The 23,661-nt window shown below is 45.7% G+C and overlaps 2 protein-coding genes across 6 annotated transcripts in view; both read right to left on the bottom strand.

Annotated features, from left to right (window-relative positions):
• LOC100060311 (zinc finger protein 548) overlaps window positions 1-5,289 on the bottom strand; it is a 41,754-nt gene extending 36,465 nt beyond the window's left edge. The window contains exon 1 of the mRNA XM_070223484.1: window positions 5,189-5,289. The gene's annotated coding sequence lies outside the window, so the exon portion shown is untranslated. The remainder of the gene's footprint in view (window positions 1-5,188) is intronic.
• LOC100060248 (zinc finger protein 548) lies at window positions 639-23,605 on the bottom strand. 5 transcript variants are annotated; one of them, XM_070223477.1, is made up of 8 exons: window positions 23,285-23,605; window positions 20,290-20,416; window positions 19,037-19,091; window positions 12,736-13,263; window positions 9,963-10,146; window positions 7,815-7,856; window positions 5,189-5,315; window positions 639-3,897 (listed from the first exon to the last, which is right to left on the bottom strand). In XM_070223477.1, the coding sequence occupies exons 5-8, from the start codon at window positions 9,975-9,977 to the stop codon at window positions 2,348-2,350; spliced, it is 1,734 nt and encodes a 577-aa protein (XP_070079578.1). In that variant the 5' UTR covers window positions 9,978-10,146; window positions 12,736-13,263; window positions 19,037-19,091; window positions 20,290-20,416; window positions 23,285-23,605; the 3' UTR covers window positions 639-2,347. The 5 variants fall into 5 exon arrangements, with proteins under 5 accessions (XP_070079578.1, XP_023506354.1, XP_023506353.1 ...); XM_023650586.2 differs by lacking the exons at window positions 12,736-13,263; window positions 19,037-19,091; window positions 20,290-20,416; window positions 23,285-23,605 and adding an exon at window positions 10,247-10,473; XM_023650585.2 differs by lacking the exons at window positions 12,736-13,263; window positions 19,037-19,091; window positions 20,290-20,416; window positions 23,285-23,605 and having other exon boundaries at window positions 9,963-10,211.
• Between the last annotated feature and the right edge of the window lie 56 nt (window positions 23,606-23,661).

Raw genomic sequence — 23,661 nt, 5'->3', positions numbered from 1 at the left:
TTTGAGAGTTACAATGATAAAAAGATGACCTCAATCAAGAAGAAATTCTACCAGCAGACTGCCTTGGACTTGAACTGTAACTCTTCCTTACGTCTCCAGCCTGCTGGCATACCCTGCAGGTTTTGGATTTGGCAGGCTGTCATAATCACAGCAACTAATTCCTTAAAAAACCTCTCTCTCTCTCCATACACACACACACCCTGATGGTTCTGTTTCTTTAGAGAAGCTAATACACAACAGAAATGAACAGTTAAAAATAGTAAGATGGTAAATTTTATGTATATTTTACCACAATAAAAAAAAGATTAATTGGGGCTGGCCTGGTGGCGTAGAGGTTAAGTTTGCGTACTCTGCTTCAGCAGCCCAGGATTCGCGGGCTTGGGTCCTGGGTGCGGACCTATGCAGTGCTCATCAAGCCATGCTGTGGTCACATCCCACATACAAAAAAACAGAGGAAGATGGGCACAGATGTTAGCTCAGGGCCAATCTTCCTCACCAAAAAAGAAAAAAGAAAAAGATTGATGATTTAAAAAATGCCGTAAGAACTTTCATGACACAAAGACATAGCTTAAAGACACTACTAGAAAAAAAGTGAAATAAGAGAAAAATCTAGAAAGATGCTTCTGTGGAAGCTTGTGTACAAGGCAAATGGTTCAAAATTCTTTATTGATAATGAATTCAAATGAAACTCAACTTAAACTTAAGTTACTCACTTTAAACTTCACTTTCCCACTTTAAACAACTTTTTCTCAAAGTAACTGTCAGAAAGTAAAAGCACCTTTGTTGTTTATAAACAATGCAGTTCTAATACATAACACAGAGTCTTGCTTATTCTTACTCGATGCCATGCTTTTGCACACACAACATGGGTAATACTAAATATATAAATGTGCATTTGTGAAAACAGCCATTCAAGAGTAACTGTGGGGAGCCAGCCCTGATGGCCCAGTGGTTAAAGTTCAGCATGCTCTGCTTTGGTGGCCCAGGTTCAGAACCACACCACTTGTCTGTCAGTAGCCATGCTGTGGCAGTCGCTCACATAAAAGAACTAGGACTTACAACTAGAATATAGAAGTGTGTACTGGGGCTTTGGGGAGGGGAAAAAAAAAAGAGACAGGAATATTGGCAACAGATGTTAGCTCAGAGAAAATCTTTCCCAGCAAAAAAAAAAAAAAAAAGTAACTCTAGGATTCTATTTAAACAAAATTCTAGAAAATGCAAACAACAGTATCTACCTGGGGAGGGCAAGTTGGGTAAGGCTGGGAGAGAGAATACAAAGGGGCCAATGTAAACCATAGAGGCAATGGATATGTTGTGCATACATACATGAAAATATATTTTACACTTTTAACAAATGAAGTTTAACGTATGTTAATACAATAAAGCTGTAAAGAAATAAAGATTCCATATAAAATCTGGATCTCCTCTTTTTCTAGAAATATTGTAACATCTGGCAAAGCTGTACTGACTCCATCAGCACCTTCCCCCATGTCTTAGGTGAGTCAACTCTGATTCCTTCTCAAAACAGAAGGAAAAGCTGAAAACTGCTTCCACATGGGGATATTATGCTAAGTGAAATAAGCCAGTCACAAAAAGAAAAATACTGTATGATTCCACATATATGAAGTATCCAGAGTAGTCACATTGACAGAGACAGAGTGTAAAACATGGTTGTCAGGAGTTGTAGGGAGGGGGTAGGAGGAGCTCTTATTTAATGGGTATAGAGTTTCAATTCTGCAAGATAAAAAGAATTCTACAGATTAGTTGCACAAATATGTGTATTTTTTAACACTACTATTCTGTACAATTAAAATGGTAGAGGGCAAACTTTCTTACATGTATTTTACCACAATTAAAAATGCAAAATAGAAAACTGTATTACAGTAGCTCCCAGGTATAAATTAGAGCAGACATTTGTCTGAAGTCTTTACCCCTTTGCAATACTCTTCCTGATGTGAACTTTTTGGTGCTGAATGATGTGGAAGTTTTGGCTGAACATATGCCCATATTTGCTGCACTCATAAGGTCTTTCTCCATTGTGAAATCCCTGATGTGTAATGGGGCTGGAGTTGCACCTAAAGACTTTTCCACATTCACTGCACTCAGGCCTTCCTCCAGTGTGGACGCCTGAGGTCTAAGGAGTGGGGAGCTGTGCCAAAACTATTTCCCACATTCACTGTACTCCTAAGTTCCTACTCCAATGTGAACTCATAAGGCACTTCTCCAGTGAAATGAGTTTAGAGTGGTACCTAAAGGATTTACTATATTCTCTGCACTCATAAGATCTTTAGCAGTGTGAATTCTTTGCGTAACGAAGTTGGAGTTGTATCTAAAGAATTCCCCCCATTCACAATGCCATGAGCCTGTCTTCATTGTGAATTTTCTGGTGATGAACAAGGTGGGACTTTCTAATGAAGGCCTTCTGACACTTGCTACATTCATAAGGCCTTTCTCCAGTATGGATTTTCTGATGCTCAACAAGTATATGTCTGTGGCTAAAGGCTTTCCCACATTCGCTGCACTCATAAGGCCTCTCTCCAGTGTGATTTCTCCAATGTTTAATGAGATTGGAGTTGTACCGAAAGAATTTCCCACATTCACTGCATTCATAAGGCCTTTCTCCAGTGTGAACTCTCTGATGTCTAATGAGTCTGCAGTGGTACCTAAAGGCTTTCCCACATTCGCTGCATTCATAAGACCTTTCTCCAGTGTGATTTCTCCAATGTTTAATGAGCTTGGACTTGTATATAAAGAATTCCCCACATAAGCTGCACTTATAAGGCCTTTCTACAGTGTGAACTCTTTGATGTCTAATGAGTGTAGAGGTGTACCTGAAGAACTTCCCACATTCACTACACTCATAAGGCCTTTCTCCAGTGTGAACTCTCTGATGTTTAATGAGTGTGGAATTGTACCTAAATAATTTCCCACATTCATGGCACTCATAAGGCCTTTCTCCAGTGTGAACTCTCTGATGTCTAATGAATGTGGAGCTGTACCTAAAAAATTTCCCACATTCTCTGCACTCATAAGGCCTTTCTCCAGTGTGAACTCTCTCATGTCTTATCAGTCTGTAGTTGTACCTAAAGAATTTTCCACATTCTCTGCACTCATAAGACCTGTCTCCATTGTGAATTCTCTGATGTTTCATGAAGTTGGCATTGTACTTAAAGAATTCCCCACATTTGCTGCACTCGTAAGGGCTTAATCTAGTGTGAACTCTCTGGTGACTCATGAGTGTGGAGCTGTATCTAAAGAATTTCCCACATTCACTGCACTTAAAAGGTCTTTCTCCAGTGTGGATTTTCTGGTGTCGAACAAGATGGGACTTTCTAAGGAAGGCCATCCCACATTTGTTGCATTCATAAGGCCTTAATCCAATGTGGATTTTCTCATGGTTAACAAGTATTTGTTTTTGGCTGAAAGCTTTCCCACATTGAGTGCACTTATAATCATTTTGTCCACTTTCAAAGGTCTCCCTGCACTCAGTGTCCCTGTGTGGCTTCCCCCAACTGTGAGGGTTCAGGTGTAGAAGAAAGCCTGTGTCAGCTTCGAAGTTCTTCTCACCTTCACTGCATGTCAAGGTCCTCTCTGTCATGTGAACATTGCTCTTCATCACAAATGAAGCCCTCCCCTCATCCCTTCTGGAAAGTTTGTCTCCAGACTGCTCCTTTTGGTGCTGGTAAAGATTTGCCCCACAAACGTATAGCCCTTGATCAGGGTACATTTCATTGTGCTCAGCCAGGTGCAAAATGTCTTTCCAGAGTGGGCGACACATCTCACAGGGCCGGGCCTTCTGGAAGGATGGACCTGGCTTTGGAGTGCTGACCTGTGACACTCCCACGGAAACACCTTGCTCTGAAGGTGCCTCCTCATCCTGGGCTCCATGCCAACTACCTGTAAGCAGATAAATGCTGGTGAAGTGCACGTTGACTTTGGTTGGAGGAGGCAGCCCCTCAGAAATGTTTGTCAGACACACCCATGAATATGTCCATGGGATTGCTGAGAGGCAATGGGAACTAGAGGCAGTGAGAGGAAGGCCTGCTGTGCAGAGCTGGGCCTGGGAAGCTCCCATAATGGGATAGATCTAATGATAGGTAAGGACTCAAAGAAGAGGTACTGTCTTACTCCATTTGGGATGCTGTAACAAAATACCACAGACTAGGAGGCTTATAAACAACAGAAATTTATTTCTCACAGTTCTGGAGGCTGGAATTCTGAGATCACGGTGCCAGCACAGTTGGGTGAGGGCCTCTTTCAGGTTACAGATTTCTCATTGTGTCCTCACATAGTGGAAGGCCTAGGGAGCTCTGTGGAGTCTCTTTTATAAGGGCACTAATCTCACTCACGAGGGTCCTGCCCTCATGACTAATCACCCCCCAAAAGGCCTCATCTCCTAATACCATCATCTTGGGGCAACACAAACACTCAGACCACTGGAGGTACTATGCAGGGAGGAGAGGCAAGGTCTCCAAGTCACTCCTCTGCAAATAGCTTTCAACAGGGTCACAGCTGCTAGTAACTGGTGAGCACTGTGTAGAAGGTTCCTAGAAATAACTGACTACACCAGAAATGCTGCAGTTCAAGGACTATTTAAGGATATGTGCAGACCTAATGACACAAAGTATAGGTCAAATGTTGGAGAGCCCTGAAAAGGGAGCAATGAAACGAAATGGGTGAGAGGTGAAGTCCACATAGGTGTGGTTGGAGTGTGGCAGAAAAAGGTTTAGAACTCAGAGTAGAAATGAAAATGGGGAAGAAAAGGTAGAAATGAGGTGTGGCCACTGGTCCTGGCATCAAACAACGGTGGACAAAGGGCAGGTTCCCAGCTCCATCGCACTAGGGCCATGTACTTTTGAGTGTCTCCTGCCACTGATGTTGTAATGTCCACCCTATCAAGCACCCAGTGTCCTCCTCTCCATTGCTCAAGGTGAGCAATGATGTGGCACCTGACAAAGGCCAGCACAGGACATCTGACATTCTAAAATTACAAGAACTTCACAGGAGAGACTGTAGAAGAGTGGGTACAGTGCAGAAAGCCCAGCTCCGGCACCAAAAAACCACATGCCAGGAAACCAGGAAAAGAAATAATATTCATGGTCTCATTGTAGGAAGGACAAAGCTGCACCTGGAAAAAGGGAAGAACAGAGCCCAACCCAGGACGCTAGGGTGGGTGCAAGGGCCTTACCTACGGAGGACAAAAGTGCAAAGTTCTCCATCATCACAGCATGGTACAAGAGTCTCTGGGCTTCATCAAGGAGGCCCCACTCATCCTGGGAGAAATATATGGCCACGTCCTCAAAGATCACAGGGCCCTGCCAAAATTGGAACAGTTTGGTTCATGAGCAGCTTCTTGTTTTAACTGTGTCTTTGTGGATTCTGTATTTATCTATTTGCCATCCATTAATTACAAGGCTAAACTAACGGCCAAATTTGCTTACATCCCCCTTGCAACCCAGAACCCATGTTCTGAACCAACTCCTTAACTAACCCTTACATACCAAGTCAATACTTCTCCTACCCTAAATCAGCCCAGGGCCATGTACCAGACAACTAGGGACAACCCCATTACCCCAGGTACACTAGAATTATATAAACTAGCCATCCCTAAGCTTTTCATCCTGCTCTTACTGCATTTCCCTTCAAAGTCCCATAACAGCTCTGCCTTAAGGTTTCCCTTCGCTCATGCTTATGCCTCCTCAGCAAACATGGTGCTTCCCCATGTCGCCCCACGTTACATGGTGTGCCCCCGCTTTTCAGGAAATATAAGTAATAAAGACCTTCTTTCAACATCATTGGCTTCTCCATGTCATCACTCACTCACCTCTATAAACTCAAATCCTATGGAGACAATCATCGATATACTTCTCTATCCAGGATCTTCAGTCTTTCCCTCACACATCCACCCCTGCTCATCCTCCCTGACTTCCCAACGTGAAAGACTTACCACGTCCTGGTGGCACCAGCACCTGTTCTCCCCTCATTATCATTGATCACTGTGGCCAGCACACAGCATAAAACACACGGGGGTAGGGGCAGAGAAGCAATATCTAGGCTGTGGGACTGCCATGCAGGGCTCCCCTTCTCTCCTGCCAGCCAATTTCTCTGGAGTCCCCTAGATCCTGACTCTCAGGCAACCAAACTTGGACTCATCCTTGTCCCTTAACTGCCCAGTGCCAGGGCCTGGGGCCAACCATTTGCCCTCCTTCTCACATGCACATCACTTGTTGGACTGTACTTTTCTCCTGACTTTGAGCCCTCCATAGACAGCCCTACAGACAACCCCAGCCCACACCGTAAGCATTTCCTTCACCTCCTAAGAGGCCATTCTGCCCATGGAATCCAAGCAGAGGATGGCAAATGCACCCAGCACCCAATTCAGCCCCAGTCCTGTCCCTGAACGCCAAAGTCCCCTAGTGCCAGGGCCAGCTTCAGGCCCTGCTTTGAAAGTCTCCCCACCAGGCCCTGTTTCTTGCTTCATCCTTAGCCACTCTTCCTGTGTGAGGACCTCACATACTCTTAACCCTCTCCCACTTCTGCCTGGCACAAGGTGTCTCATAAGCAGTCAGAACCTTCCTCTCTCCTCATCTGCAGCCCAGTTACACTGACGTCCCCACCCCTACTCCTACCCTACCCTATGTCTAGCTCCTAGCTGATCCCATTTTCCCCCTCAACATCCATCTCATGTCCACTGTGGCCTTAGAAGACTTCTCGCTGCTATACTCCACCATCACAAACACGTACAGAAACTCTGCTTCCTCATGTGTCTCTGTGATGCCCACCATCATCATCCAGATGTCCAATCAAGAGACCCAGTACTCTGGTTCTTCATTCCCATTCCTTGTCCTCTAATGGCATCATCACCATAAGCTACAGAATGCTGCCTCCTAAATCTGATCCACAGCTTCAGCCTAGTCCACACACAGGCCACCGTGTTGTAGCTGCCTCCAACATAAATCCACCCCCTGAACTCCAGACCTCTGTGTAAAAGTGCCCCTTGGCATCTCTGGATCATTTGTGACATGGACAAAAACGGTCTCTTCATATTCCTTCTGAAAATTCCTCATAATGCTGACTTTCCCCACTTTAGTGGATCAAGCATCCATCCTTCCTAAAAAGGGCAAAAACCTGGGGTCATGCTTGATTCTTCCTTTTATCCCACCACATCTCCCTCACTCTCCACATCATAAAATATGGGCAGCTCTAGTTCAAAACATATCCAGAAACCAACCACTCCTCTACCTCCACAGCCGCCACTCTTGTGTACCTACCACCAACGTTAACCTGGACTGTTACAGGAAATGCCTCCCAGCTCTCCCTGCCTTCACTCACATCCCTAGTCTACCACACTGCAGCCAGAGGGAGCCTGTTAAAATCTGGGCTGTGGCACCTTCCCCTTCTGCTTCAAATCTTCCCTACCTCCTACCACCTCAGATTAGAGGCCCAGAACTTCAGGCTGATACCTATGCACTCCTACCCACTCCCTGCTCCCACCAGATGTAACAGAGACCTGCAGTTCCTAGAACATTCCAGCTGAGTTTCACCTGCAACCATTTGAACATTCTGAATCCCGTGACCAGGATTCTCTCCCACCTCTTACCCCATCAGTTATCAGAAATGGGAACCACTCCGTATAACCTGGGACTAAATATAGGATCCTGGGCCTGGTGAAGGCACATGGTATGGTCTTCAGACTCAAGAGAGGAAGGAGAGAAGTCCCAGGACACTACCATTTCCTGAGGGTATACATATCGGGGTGCTAAAACCAATGGGTGATAACAGGGTGGGTGACAGGTAGGACATACTCCACTCACCTGTGAAGGGTCCAAAATCATTTCTGCCTCTGCCCTGGGACCCTGTAGGAAGAGGGAGGCCATGAGATAAGGGTAACCATAGTGAGATTCTACAAGCTAAGCCAGGCCACCATCCCTGCCTTGTCCTGGAGCAAAGTGATCTCAGTCTGATGGTCTAAGTTCAGTTCCTCAGAAAAGACTGCAGCCTCTTACCAGCTGGATGGCCCTGAAGAAGGACTGAGCCTCCCTGAGCCGCAAGGAAAAGAAAATGCTTATGAGAATAGGAATGCTTTCAACCTTGTAGGGCTTACATTGGTATCAAATATAAAGAATACACACTATGTATCAGCTACTACTGTCCAAAGGATCAATAGTTTTGAATATACTTTCAGTGCAAATGAAGTGTTATGGTTCTGAAATCCAGGGTCTTTATTTTTACCACTTTTTAAGATTTCAGAGTATATCCTATATAAAACTCTGCATTGTGAGCAAATACTTACATGTAAATCAACGTCAAACCAATTACGAAGTTTTGCATAAACTTAACTTACTGAATAGGTTCATTTCTTTTTTTTTTTTTTTTAAAGATTGGCACCTGAGCTAACAACTGTTGCCAATCTTTTTTTTTTTTTCCCTGCTTTATCTCCCCAAATCTCCCTGGTACATAGTTGTATATCTTAGTTGCAGGTCCTTCTAGTTGTGGCATGTGGGATGCTGCCTCAACGTGGCCTGACGAGTGGTGCCATGTCCGCGCCTGGGATCCGAATCAGTGAAACCCTGGGCTGCCGCAGTGGAGCACACGAACTTAACCACTCAGCCACAGGGCCGGCTCCATGAATAGGTTCATTTCTAATTGCCTACCTGTGTGTACAGAGAGATACTGCTTAATGAGTGTTTACATCAATACCTTTTTCATACATTTTCACAATGAGTTGTAGGGAGGGGCTGAGCAGGCAAGTCAGCTACTAGTCCATTCGGCAACCAGGTTGGCCTGCTAAATAATTCTGAAAAGGGAGCTTGTTGGTAGCACTTGCCTGAAGCAGTGGATCATCCCTCTTGCCCTGAGAAGTAAAAGTAAGGCGGGAGTGTCCTGGTTTAGGACACAGTGGCTCCACCAGCCAGGCTGACCTTTCCTTTGTTCCACAGGGAGTGGTCCTGAGGGTCCGCTGAGCCAAAAAGTGGAGAATCTACACCAGCACACACTACAGGCTCCACTGGGGGAAGCTCCTTACCCCATCAAGGTCTCCCTTTCTACAGACACAGGCCAGAATTCCTCCCATGTCAGGTCTGCTCTTTTCTAGAGGGAGCATGAGGGATGCTAACACGCACTCCGTATGACCTGCTCTCCAACTTTCAGCCCTCCTCTCCCTCACCGCAGAGCTCACCAGAAATAACAATCTCATTCTGATTCCCAGGCCATGCTCTGGTCCCGTCCACTGTCCACTCCTTTGACATCTCCAAACGTGCCCCTTTGTCAGCTTCCAGACATTTACGTTCACCTACACATATGATATCTCCCTTCTTTCGTAACATCTCTATCTTGATACATCTCAGATCAACATGTCCAAAGTCCAGCTCATAAACCTCCCCGTGAAACCTGCTGCTTGCGCTGACTTCCCCATCTTTACACTTTCGGGAATTCAGGCAAAGAAACCTGGAGACGATCCCTCAATCCCTACTTTTGCTCACAGGATACGTGAAGCATCAGGAAAACCTGTAGGCTCCACTGTTGAGATCTAACCAAAATCTCATCACGTCTCCCCTCGACCGCAACCACCCTGGTCCAAGCCGATCACAATTCTCCGAGGTCTGTTGCGGGGACCTCACTGGGCTCCATTCGCATCCTGGTTTTACCCGCTTCAACCTCCAGCTCCAGGCGGGCCTCTCCAGACCGCCGCCCCTCACAGCCTCCAGGGCTTCCGGCTGCTCAGGCCCCCACTGAGGGCGGGACTCCTCCTGACCCCCGCTCCCTGCGGACAGGACGCCCCCGGCGGTCCAAAGGCTGCCGACCCCCGAGCTCCCGCAGCCCCGCCCCCACCACAGCCCAGCGGCTCCCACTGCACCACGCCCGCCCCTCCGCCCGGACCCCGAGGCCGCGCCCCTCCACCCGGGCTCCAGCGCTCGGAGGCGGCATTCGGACCGGGCGAGGCACGGGGAGGCACCACCCACCTCAGGCGACGCCATCGGCGCGGCCTCAGCCACCGACCAGCGGACGGGCGGGACCGGGACCAGGGCCGCCGCGCCCCCACCGGCTCTGTCGGGCCTCACAGCCGCCTCTGCGCAGCGGAGACAACGTCTCCTGTCGCGCTTTTCGGCTCCGTCACCTCGGTACCCACCAGGCGCCTCCGACGCCCTGAAACGACCAAAAACCAAGAACTACCAAGTGCACGAGAAGGAACGCCGGAAGTCCCGCCCTACACGATGCGAACGCACGTAGGCGTCCCTGTCCTAACCTTTCATTGGCTCAGTTGCCGCCGCTCACCGTAGAGGCTTCTGGGTACCGTAGTTTCCTCTACAGACACTTCCGTCGAATCTCAGACCTTAAGTTGCTCCCTACCCTCGGGATAAAAACCAAGTGGCAAGCCCAGGGGTCTTGAGACAGGGAGTTCCAGGCCTCCCCAGAAGGGGCGGGCTTCGCTTGCTCTTAAAGGGAGCGTACCCAGATTTCTTGGAGCTCAGTCTAGACAGTCAACAAAAGGTTAAAGACCTGTTATTTCAGACCCTATCAAGTAAAGCAAGTTACACATCCAAAGGGACCACGCTATTGTAGTGACACTCTGTGACCACTCACAGCCCTCAGCTATCTTATCTCTTTTCAAATACATGTAGATGAAGTCAAGTTAATGAGCTTCTGCGATATGTGGCACAGGAAAGAAAGACTCCAGACACACCCACGGCGGGAAAGATGGAGGAGGGATGGCAGCAGACAGAAACACGGAAAAAGGATGAAGCCGTGCCTCTGGTTCCCAGAAAAACATCTTTCCTGCCCCTGTAGTCGTGATCATGTTTGAACCCAGTGAGCAAAAGATTTCTTCAAATACTATTAGTCCATATATTTTCTTAATCTTTTAAGAATCTGAACCCTATCTGAAAAGAATAGTGACATCACATGCCATCTTCTGCCAGGACAGTGTGTGCTCTTGGGAGCATCTTCTCCCCAAGACAAAGCTGTGAGATCCGATCATCTCATCTCCTTGCGGAGAAGTAACTTATCATGTCACCTAAAACTGAAACAATAGTGTCTTCACAGGGAGTTCAAATTATTGTGAAACCATTTGTGAAATGGAAATTACTGAAAGGAATTAAAAAGGATTATGTAGTTATCCAAAGAAAGCAGAAATACTTCTAGGAAAACATACCTGTGACATAAAAAAGTCAGACCTCAGCGAAGGTTAAACCAGAGATAGTGAAGTCTGAAAAGCCAGAGAATGAAGCTGAGGATGTGGCTGTGCTGAAACCTTGGCCACACTCAGGCTTTTGTCTCCAAAATGTGATTCTTTTTCATACTTGAAAATGTGGCTCGTTAAATGCTTGGTGGGATAGAAACAATATTTTGAAAGACTTGCCAGAAAAATGAAAATGAATAGGGAAGCTGTGCGCTGTCGTTACTGATCTAAGCAATGTTCAAGGAGCACCTTCTGGGTTTCAGGCGCAAAAGCAGGAGTAGTGGACAACCCAGGAAGGGGGTTGCCAGCTGCCTGCATATAAAGGACTGTTCTGTCGTCTTAGATTCTGTATTGGTCTATTTAGCATTCATTTATCACAAGGCCAAACTAAAAGTCAAAGATGTGTACTTCTCCTTCGTGCAAGTCAGCTTGCACAGGCTTGCAAAACTTATTACAAATACCCCAAGGACAAACTCTAACGTGTTCTGGCTTCCTGCCCTAGGGGATGACCACCTGTGTACTCCCTGGCACTTTAGTCACAAAGGCGTAATCCCAGATTCTCCCCTGCCCCTTCCTTCCTCCATGTGACAAGATTTCATGTGGGCCTCCCTGGTGTGCCCTGCCTCTCATTTGCAGGGTGTGAAGAGTTTAGCTAAGTTACTCCATGGTATCGCTGCCTCGGCATCCATTTTGTTTGGCCTAGCAGCCTGCAGGGACTCTAAACCAACACTCACCCCCCTCACAGAAGCACATGCCCCAGACAGCAGCCCGCAGAGTCACAAGCAAATCTAAGTTCCTGACATGACTTTCCAAAGCCCTTGTGATCAAGTCTTCCCTGCCTCCCAGCACCTGTGTGCCCCATGTCCCCCTGGAGCTTACCAAAACTCTGCTCTTTTCGGTATGAATTGGCCAACCTGGACTTATCCCGGGAACCCCAAGGCACTGCACCCACAAACCCTAAGAAAGGCATGTGCCCCAGGTCCTGCCACTCTCTCTCTGCCTGACCCTGCCTTGACCTCCCTGTGTGGCCCCTGGAGGTGTGCCATGTACTTCCTCCACCACCTGTGAGTAATAAACTTCTCCACTTTGACTTCTCTTGTGGTCTTGGTCTGTTGTGGAACTCACCATCTGGCACCCTGTGCTCCACTTCACAAACGTTAATTTAAGAAAGTCATCACACAGCTGTTGAGTGTTGTGTTGAGTAACACAACTTCCCATTCAATGCCCCAGACATCTCCATATTGCCATTCACTCGCCTCTATATGAGGATCTGGGCACAATTCAAGGACATGACCTGTATTTGATGAGTTGGTCCTGCTTCCTCTATTGCCTTTGTCAGGATGCCCTCAACAGCCTGTATTCAGCTTTTTACAATACATCACAAAATAGTCAAGTTAGGGTCTTGATTAAATCCTGGCACCTTCCCTAATTTTGGCCACTTCCCACTTAGGACCAACCAGAAAAAGCCAACTATGTACCCCTAACGAATCACACAGGAGTCCCACTTCTACTTCACATGTCAGCATTTCATAATCAGGGCATAGTGGACATCTTACCTTTTTTCCGTTATAAAGTATTCCCAATCCTCTGCTTGCCTTTGAGTCTCTGCCAAATGCAGGTGATGGTGAATAAATAGGCTTTATTTATAAAGAGTGGAACAAAACTCATTGGAATAGAAAACAGAGTAAATTTATACCAGAAAAAGCGATGAAACAAAAAGTGTTTCTTTTGAATGGTGAATGAAATTGACAACGTTAGGTAGACTGACCAAAAAACAAGAAAAAAGAGAAATTAAGAAAATCAGGAATGAAGGAGAAATCTGACAACTGACTCTACATAAATTAAAAGTATCATAAGGAGGGGCCAGCCCGGTGGCGCAGCGGTTAAGTGTGCACGTTCCACTTCAGCGCCCTGGGGTTCGCTGGCCCAGATCCTGGGTGCGGACATGGCACCGCTTGGCAAGCCATACTGTGGTAGGCGTCCCACATATAAAGTAGAGGAAGATGGGCATGGATGTTACCTCAGGGTCAGTCTTCCTCAGCAAGAAGAGGAGGATTGGCAGCAGATGTTAGCTCAGGGCTGACCTTCCTCAAAAAAAAAAAAAAAAAGTATCATAAGGAAATAGTATGAACAACTTATCTACCCAAATTTAAACGAGTTAGATGAAATGCATAAATTCCTTCAAAGACAGAAATTCTTACAATTGACATGAGGCAGAAAATCTATAGAGAACTATACTAAGTAACAGTCATTGAAAATCTTCCTCACAAGGAAATCCCAAGCTCAGAATGCCTTCAGAAGGGAATTCTATCAAACATTTAAAAGAAGAAATGTCACTAATCTTCACAAATTCTGCAAGAAAATAAAAGAGATGGAACATATCCCAACTCATTCTATGAGATCAGAATTCCTCTGATCTCAAAGTCAGACAGAGACAACACATGAAAACTACAGACTAATTAACTCTTATCTATATCTAATGGGCACAGATGTGAGCTCAGGGCCAGTCGTCCTCAGCAAAAAAGAGGAGGATTGGCAACGGATGTTAGCTCAGGGCCACTCGGCCTTGGGGGGCAGGGGAGAATCCATATACAGAACTTACAGTTTACACAAAACTCCACTCAAAATGAATCACAGACCTAAATGTAAAACACAAAACTATGAAATCCCTAGAAGATAACATAGAAGAAAATCTAGGTGACCTTAGGTTTGCTGGTAAATTTTGAGATACAACATCAAAATAAAAATTTATGAAGGAACTGGATAAGCTGGAGTTGATTAAAACCAAAAATATCTTTTCTGCAAAAGACATTGATAAGATGGTCAACATCATATGTCATTAGGGAATTGAGATAAACAAAAAACCAAGTTAAAAAACAATAAGATGCCACTACTTACCTATTCGAATGGCTAAAATTCAAAACACTGACAACATTAAATGCTGACAAGGATGTGGAGCAACAAGGCAGTTTGACAATTTCTTTCAAAACTAAATATACTCTTGTGATACGATGCAGTAATTGTGCTCCTTGACATGTACCCAATGAGTGGAGAAGTGATATCCACACAATACCACCACACAGATGTACAGCAGCTTTATTCATAGTTGTCAAAACTTGGAAGCAACCAAGAGCTCCTTACATAGAAGAATGGATAAACAAATTCTGGTACATTCATACAAGCAATATTATTCAGTGATAAACAGAAATACACTATTAAATCATGAAAAGACATGGAAGAACCTTAATTGCATATTACTAAATGAAAGAAGCCAGTCAGAAAAGGCTATGTAGCAGATGATTCCAACTATATGACAGTCCAGAAAAGGCAAAACTACAGAGATACTAAAAAGATCACTGGTTACAGAGAGAAAAGGCAACCAACTGAATGGGGAGAAAATATTTGCAAACTATATATCTCATACAGGGTAAATCTCCAAAATATACAAAGAACTCCTACAACTCTATAACAAAAAACTAACAACCTGATTTAAAAATGGGCTAAGGCCTTGCATAGACATTTCTCCAACGAAGACATACAAATGGCCAACAGGTATGGGAAAAAATGCTCATTGTCACTAATCATCAGGGAAGTGCAAATCAGAACCATAATTAGATATCACCTCACACCTATCAGGATGACTATTATCAAAAAAGCAAGAGAAGTCTTGGGAAAGATGTGAGAAACTGGAACCCTTGGACACTGTTAGTGGCAAGGCAAAATGGTGCAGCTGCTACGGAAAACAGTATTGAGCTTCCTCAAAAAACTAAAAGTAGAACTACCATAGGATCCAGTATTCCCACCTCTGCGTATTTATCCAGAAGAACTGAAATCAGGACCTGGAAGAGATACTGGCAGTTCCATGTTCACTACAACACTATTCACAATAGCGACGATAGGAAACAACCTAAATGTCCACCAACAGATGAATGAATGATTAAAATGTGATATTTACATATAGTAGAATATTATTCAGCCTTTAAAAAAGGAAATTTTGCAATATGTGACAACACGGATGCACCCTGAAGATATTATGCTAAGTTAAATAAGCCAGACACAGAAAGACAAGTACTATATGATTCCACTCATATGAGGAATCTAAAATAGTCAAATTCAGAAAATCAACGACTGGATTGGTGATTATCAGGGGCTGAGGGGGAGGGGGAAACAAGGAGTTACTAATCAACGGGCACAAAGTTTCAGTTAAGTAGCATGAATAAGCTCTAGAGACCTGCTTCACATCATTGTACCCACAGGGAATAATAATGTATTGCAAATGTAACATTGGTTAGATCTCATGTTAAGTATTCTTACCAAAAAGACAACAACAAAACCCAGTGGTTGCCAGGGGAGAGGAGAAAGGGGAATGTGGGTAAATGGTGGAGCACAGGGGATTATTAAGGCAGTAAAACTATTTTGTATCATACTGGAATAGTGGCAGTATGACGTTATGCATGTGTCAAAACCCATGGAATGATGAACACAGAGAGTGAACTCTAATGTAATATGTGAAATTTAGTTAATAATCATCATTTGGTTCATCAGTTCTAAGAAATGTGTCACACTAAAACAAGATGCCGTATCGGGAAACTTCCAGTGTGAGGATGGTGGTTGTGAAGGGGAATATGGGAACTCTGCACTTTCTGCTGAATTTCTCTGTAAACTCAAACATCTTCAAAATATAAAGCTTGATTTTAAGAATGTTAATCATTCGCCAACTCTATAACCCTGCCATTCTGTTCCCAGGTATTTAACAATGGAAAATAAAACAGACATGATCACTGCAGCCCTAGACCCTCCTGTGAGGTACACATGATTGCTTCCACATCACCTCACACCTGCTTCCCAACGTTTAGTACTTTGAAGGACTTACAGTAATATCCTTACATTTAATTTGCTTTCCTTTAATACTAATGAGTTCCAGCATCCATTCATAGTCTTGATAGCCATCTGCCTTTCCTCTATTGGTGATGATACAATCATACTTTAGTTCATCTGCAGGGCCTTTCACAACATATTCCGAAATAAGAATCTAAATCTTGTTGGTCTAATACTGAGCAGATGTAGACGTATAAACATCTTCTCTCAAGCCTGCAACTCTATCTAAATTCTGACTGTCATGAGTTTTATGGAACAGAAAGCATTAAATTTAGACAATTAATCAATTTTTCATCTAATATGTTACGATATGGAATTAAAAAATACTACCAGAGATTAAAATCTGAGATTGGTTCCCAGATATCTATCTCTTTCTATCTCCTGTATCATACTCCCTGTTGAATTTTCTCAAATCAGTCAACAGGTTGAGTATTTCATGGGATGGTCTTGTGAAAGCCCCTAACTCAAGACATGTCACATGATAGGTAGTCAGTAAAAATCAAATTTTCTCCTGTTTCTTCTGTATCATATTATCTGCCCTTACATTATTTCCTCGTTTTATTCTACCCCCTCATCTTTTAACTCCTGCTGTTTTTTTCATTCTCCTATCCTCTTCTGTAAAGTAAATTGAAAAGAAAAACACTAAAGATCCCATTACCAATGGCAATGATTTCTTGGATATGACAGCAAAAGCATATACAACAAAAGCAAACGTAGATAAATTGGACTACACCAAAAGAAAAAACTTCTGTACATTAAATGACAAAATTAAAGTGAGTTAAAAGGCAACCCAAAGAGTGAGAAAATATTTGCAAATCATGTGTCTGATAAGGGTATAATATCAGACTATACAAGGACGACTAAAGGTGAATAACAAAACAAATAATTCAACTTAAAAATAGGCAAAGGTTCTGAATAGGCATTTCTCCAAAGGTGATACACAAATGGCCAAGAAGCACATAGAAAGATGCTCAACACTACCAACCGTAAGGAAAATGCAAAACTAAATTTCAGTGAGACACCACCTCATACACAATAGCATAGCTATCAAAAAAACAAAAAGCTCTGGCAAGGATTTGGAGAAACTGGAACCCTGTGCACTGTTGGTGGGAATATAAAATGGTACAGCCACTATGGAAAACAGTTCCTCAAAAAAACTAAAAATTGAATTACCATATGAACCAGCAATTTCATTTCTGGGGATATACTTATAACGAACTGAAAGTAGGGTTTCAAAGATATCGCTACACTCATGCTCCTAGTATTATGCACAATAGCCAAATAGTGGAAGCAAACTCCTAAGGCCTTTTCCAGTGAGAAGTCTCCAATGCGGAGGAGCGTAGAGCTGCATCTCAAGAACTTTCCTCAATGGCTAACCTCCTAGGGACGCTCTCCAGTGTGAACTCTAATGTATACCAAGGTTAGAGCTGTCCCTAAAAAAGCGTCCACATTTGCAGCACCCATAAGGCCTTTCTCCAGCAAAACTCTCCTACCTTTAATAGACTGGCATTGCACCTGAGGAATTTCCCACATTCGCTCCACTAATGAGGCCTGTCTCCAGTGTAGATTTTCTAGTACTTAACAAGTTTCTGTTTGAGGACAAAAGTTTTCCCACATTTCACTACACACATAAGGCCTTTCTCCAGTGTGAATTTTCTGATGTTTATTGACGCTGGAGTTAGAGCTATAGGATTTCCCACATTCATTGCACTCATAAGTTGAACAAGTTGAAGCTTTCTAAGAATGACCTTTCCAAGTGCACTGCAGTGATAAAGCCTTTCTCCAGAGTGGATTTGCTGATGCTCAAGAAGCATACATTTTATGAAGGCCTTCCCACATTCACTGCACTTATAAGGCTTTTCTCCACTCTGCCGCTTAATGAGACTGGAGCTGCATGTAAAGAGGTTCCTGCATTTACTGCACTCATAAAGCCTTTCTCCAGTGTGACTTCTCTGATGTGTAACGAGGTTAGAGATGTACCTAAAGACTGTCCCACATTCTCTACGCTCATAAGGTCTTTCTCCAGCATGAATTCTCTAATGATTAATGACATCAAAATAGTCTGTGAGACTTTCCCACATTTGCTGGAATCATAAGACCATTCTTGACTGTGTATTGTCTGATGCTGATGGAGTATGGACTTTGTAGTGAAGGCCTTCCCACATTCATTGCAGGCATAAGGCCTTGCTCCAGTGCAAACCCTCTTATGATTAATGAGACTGGAGCCGCAGGTAAAGACTTTCCCACATTTTCTCCACTCATAAGGCCGTTCTTGAGTGTGTATTGTCTGATGTTGAAGGAGCTGGAGTCTTATAATGTGGGCCTTCCCACATTCATTACAGTCATAAGGCCTTTCTCCACTGTGAACTCCCTGAGACTGGGGTTGAGCCTAAATAATTTCCCACAATGGCTGCACTTAAAACCCTTTCCCATACTGTGATTTCTCTGAAGTTTAATGAGGTCCTAGTCATGCCTAAAAAAATGTCCCATTTTCGCTGCACTCATAAGGTCCATTTCCAGTGTGGACTTTTTGGTGCTCCACAAGTATATGTCTGCGGCTGAAGGCTGTTCCACACTGAGTGCACCTGTAACCATTTTGTCCACTTTCAAAGGCCTCCTCACACTCGGTGTCCCTGTGTGGCTCCCCTCACTGTGAGGGGCTGGGTGCTAGAGAAGAACTGTGCCAGCTGGGAAGCCTTTCCCACCTTCAGTGCATGTCAAGGTCTGCTCTGTCATGTGAACTCCATGGTTTGTGACAAAGGAAGGGCTCCCATTATCCTTTATGGAATGTTTAACTCTAGTCTACTTCTTTGGATGCTGGTGCAGGCTTGTCCCATAAGTGTACAGCCCTTGATCAGAGGATGTTCCATCATGCTTAGCCAGGTGCAAAACCTCTTTCAAGAGTGGGCCACAAGTATCACATGGTGGGCCTTCTGGGTGGCTGGACCCAGATTTGAGGTGCTGACCTGTGACACTCACATGGAAACAGCTTGCTCAAAAGGTGCCTCTTCATCCCCGGCTCCATGCCAACTACCTGTAAGCAGAGAGATGCTGGTGAAGTGCATGCTGACTCTGGTGGCAGGCGGCAGCCCCACTAATGAGTGTCAGTCACATCCATGAATAAGTCCATGGAACTGGTGAATGACAAGGGCTAAAGCCAGTGAGAGGAAGGCTTTCTGTGCAGAGCCAGGCCTGGGAAGCTCACATGATGGGAAGGACACAAGGAAAGGGTACAATGAAGGGAGGAGAGGCAAGGTCCTTAACTCACTCTTCTGCAAATGGCTTTCAACAAGGCCAAGGCTGCTGGTGACTGGTAAGCACTGAGTAGAAGGTGTGTCCAGATCCAGAAATGTCTGTGAACCAAGAGCTGGTGCTCACGGACTATTTAGGGATATGTACAGACCTCTCAACACCTTCAGTGTAGGTCAAATGTTGGAGAGCCCTGCAAAGGAAGCCGTGGAAGAGAACGGCTGAGAGGTGGAGGTCAGAGTTGTGTGTCTGTTGGGGGAGTCAGGGCCTGAAGCTAGGGTAGAAATGATGATGAGGAAGAAAAAGTAGAAGTAAGATGTGGCCAATGATCCTGCATCACACAATGGTGGGCTCAGGAAAGGTTCCCAGCATGATGTGAACTCAGCTCTGAGTTCTTTCCTAGCTCCAATGCACCAGCCCAGGACGTTTTGAACTTCTCCTGCCATTGTTCTCCTGCAAGTGCACCACCCTATCAGGCACCAGGGAGTGGCCAATACGCACCCAGAGTGACCCACCGCATGACATCCCACATTCTAAAATTACAAGGTCAAAGGAAGGTGTTTAAAAAAACAACCCAGTAGTCCCCAGAAGTAGTGACCATGTTGGTGTCTGAAATTACTGGTCCCAACAGGCTGGCCCCAAGAAAGACTAAGAGGGAGGGAGAAGGCCTGGGAGACAGAGGTTCCAAGCATCGGGACAGAATCACTGGATCAGAGACAAGCTGGTGACATCTCTCAGACAAACTTCAAGATTTTTGACTCCTGAGCCCTGTCTTGCAAGCTCTTCAGCGCAGCAGGGATGGGGGGCGCGGGGAGAGCAGGTACAATGCACACAGTCCAGCCCTGGCACCAATAACACATATGCCAGGAAACCAGGAAACGTAGTGGTACCCGTGGTCTCATGGTGAGAAGGACAGAACTGTCCCAGGAAAAGGAGAAGAATGGAACCCAGCCCAGCAACCAGGGTGAGTGTGAGGGCCTTACCTACAGAGGACAAATGTGCAACAATCTCCAACATCACATGACGGTACAAGCATCCCTGAGGCTCATAAAGGAGGTCCCACTCCTCCTGGGAGAAATAAATGGCCACGTCCTCAAAGACCACACAGCCCTGTCAAAATTGGAACAGTTCAGTCCATGAGCAGCTTCTTGTTCTGTGTTTTCTTGAATTTCTATTTATCTAATTGCCATCCATGAACTACAGAGCCAAGTGCCAAGTCCTGAGGGCCTTCCACTCACTCGCCTCCTCATGTACACATCACACTTTGAACTGTACCACTCCCATGAACCCAGTCCCTTCATTGTTGCAACACTTTCTGGCCACCTGGGACCATACCACAGACATTTCCATGGCCCCTGAACAGGCAACACTGCACATGGAAACTAGGCAATGCACGGCAAATGCAACCAGCATTATTATGCCCCAGGACACCCTTGGCACCTGGAGCAGCCTCTAGCCCTGACTTGAAGGTCTCCCCCCCTGCTCCTGCTTGTAGCTTTAACACAGTCACTCAAACCTCTAGGAGGACCTCATGACCCTTGGCTCTCTCCCACTTCTGCACTGGACATGTTGCCCCATAAGCAGTCAGAACCTTCCTCACTCCACCTGAACATCACTCTAAGACCAATTGCACTGACTCCCAATCACTGTCCGCACCACAGGCCTAGCAAACTCCTAGCTCATCCCATTTCCCCTCAAATTCATCTACTAGCCTGAATTAATCCAGGCCCCACCAAGAATTACCACAAAACTCTGGTGAGTGATTAGAAGGATGATAAGACCCACACTGACATTACTGCCATCTTTACTGCTGCAATAAGATGCCTCAGCATCCACCTTATGACCCACCTCATGACCTCTTGGAGGCCTTGCTTACTCCTCCATCCTCCCTGTCACAGGCACACCACCTGATGACCACTGCACTTCTTCATCTGTCTTTGTGATGTCCACCACCACCACCACGACTGTCGTGCCCAACTTAGAGACCTAGTCCTTGGTCTACTTCAACCAAGGTTCTACTTCAACCATCTCATTGTTGAAACAAGGCAAAAAAAAAACTGGAGCCTCCTTGACTTCCCCCATTCCATCCCACCTCCCAGGCTCACTTACTTGTCACAATATAAAATGTGGTCAGTTATAGTTTTAAAACAGATTCAAAGGCCAAACTCTCGTCCCACCTCCACAGCCACCAATCTTGTCTAGCCCCCACCAACACTCACCTGCACTGTGGTAGGAGCTTCCTCCCAGATCTCCCTGCCTACACCCTCACCCCTACTTCTCTCCTCCACTTGAGCCAGAGACAGCCTACTCAAACTGGACGAGATCACATCACTCCTCTGCTATAAACATTCCCTCACTCGCATCGCCCAGCACATTAGAGGTCCAGAACCTGAGGCTGTCATTCCAGGCCTGATCCCTGGGCCACCCCACCACCCAATGCCAGCTCCATATTCCCAGAAGATACAACAGAGACTTGTAACTTCCTGAACATTCCAGCTCAGTCTCACCTGCAAATACTTGAACAGCTTGGATCCTGTGCCCAGGACTCCCCGTCAAATGTTATCCCAACAGTTGTCAGAAAAGGAAACAGCACCGTACAACCTGAGAGTGAGGTCAGGACCTCTGGCCTGGTGAAATCACATTGTCCTCTCACCCAACAGTGGAAGGATAGGCGAAGAGTCTCAGAACATCAGCGTTCCCTATATGGTGATGTCAAAAACACTGGAGTGATAGTGAGGTGAGCAAAGGCCTGGGACACCCTCTACTCACCTGTGCAGGGTCCATAAACATTTCTGCCACCGACATGGGACCCATAGGAAGAGGGAGGCCATGAGAAATGGGCAACCATAGTAGGATCCTACAGGCTGAGCTGCACCACCTCCTATGCCTGCCCTGGTACAAAGTGATCTCAGGCGGATGGATGGTCTAAGCTTAGCTCCTCAGACCTCACTGCTGCTTCTTACCAGCTGTGTGACTTTGAACAAGGACTGCACCTCCCTGAGCCTCAGTGCCCTCATCTGTAAAATCGGGATAAGAATGGTTTCTACCTTACAGGGTTGATACTGATACCAAGCCTGCATGACAGACACTACAGATCAGCAATTACTGTCCACAGGATTAACAGTTTTGTTTATTATTTCAGTGCAAATGAAGTAATAGGATTTAGAAACTTGGGTATTTTTCCCACTTTTTGATGTTTAAAAAGATGTGATATATATATAAAGCCTTCCAGTGTAAGGAAATACCTAGAAGTAAATTTAAGTCCCTACCAATCATTAAGTGTTTGAATAAGTTTAACTTAATAAATATTTCATCTCTAATTGTCTACCAGTTGTACATACTCAGAGAAATACTGCTTAGCCGGTACTTAATAACAGTTTCACATGCTTTTAACCTATCCAGTTGTAAGGAGGAGCTGAGCACGCAAGTCAAGCTACTAGTCCTTTCAGCAACCGGCCTACCTGCACCACAGTCCTCTGAGGGAGCCTGCAGAGGCCTTGACTGGACTGCGGACCACCATCTTGCTCTGAAGCCTGGAGGTGAGGCTGCAGTGCCCTCGTCTGGGACCCAGCTGCTCCACCAGCCTGGCTGACCTTTCCCTTTGTGCACAGGGAGCGGCCTGAGGGTTTGCTCAGCCTACAGCCTGGAGAATCGAAACCACCTCACACCTCAGTCTCCATCTCAGGCCAATTCCTCACCCATGTAGACCTTTCTTTCTAGAGACACAGGCCAGAACCCTCCAAGGAAGGCTGTCTCATTTCCGGACGAAGCATCAGGGATGCCCACCTCCCGGTCCCTCGTCCCCCAAGTCTCAGCCCTCCCCTGCCTCAACACAGGGCCCATCTGAAACCACCACCTTCAGACACTCCCTCCTCCATCGGATCCCCAGAACACGCCCTGGTCCAGTCCACACCCTCCACCCTTGCACACCTGCAGCCCAGCCCTCTGCCTGCTCTCCGAACCTTTATGGCCACCTACCCAAGCGACGTCTTCACCTTCTCACAACTCCATCCCAAGACCTATCAGAATCACCGCATCCAGAAGGAACCCGTCATCTTCTCTGTGAAGCCCGTTCCCTGCACTCACTTCCCCATCTCTGTTCTTTTCAAGGTTCAGGCAAAAAGAAACTGGGGATGCTTCTCTCCCTACTTTTGCTCACCGCCACACTGCACGCAGCAGAGAATGCTGTGACCCTAAAAGTCGGTCCCAAATCCCATCACATCCCTGCTCTACGCCACGGCTGTGGGCCAGCGCCTCCGTCACCCGCCGGACTCCACTGCCCTGTCCTGCACCCCGTCTGGCCCCCTTAAGCGCCTCTCTGGGCACGTCCCGCCGCTTCTCCTGCGTCACAACTC

Source organism: Equus caballus, chromosome 10 (assembly GCF_041296265.1).
Source record: "Equus caballus isolate H_3958 breed thoroughbred chromosome 10, TB-T2T, whole genome shotgun sequence".
NCBI lineage: Eukaryota > Metazoa > Chordata > Mammalia > Perissodactyla > Equidae > Equus > Equus caballus.
The sequence above is the reverse complement of the archived record's forward strand: the minus strand, read 5'-3'. Positions and strand labels throughout refer to the sequence as shown.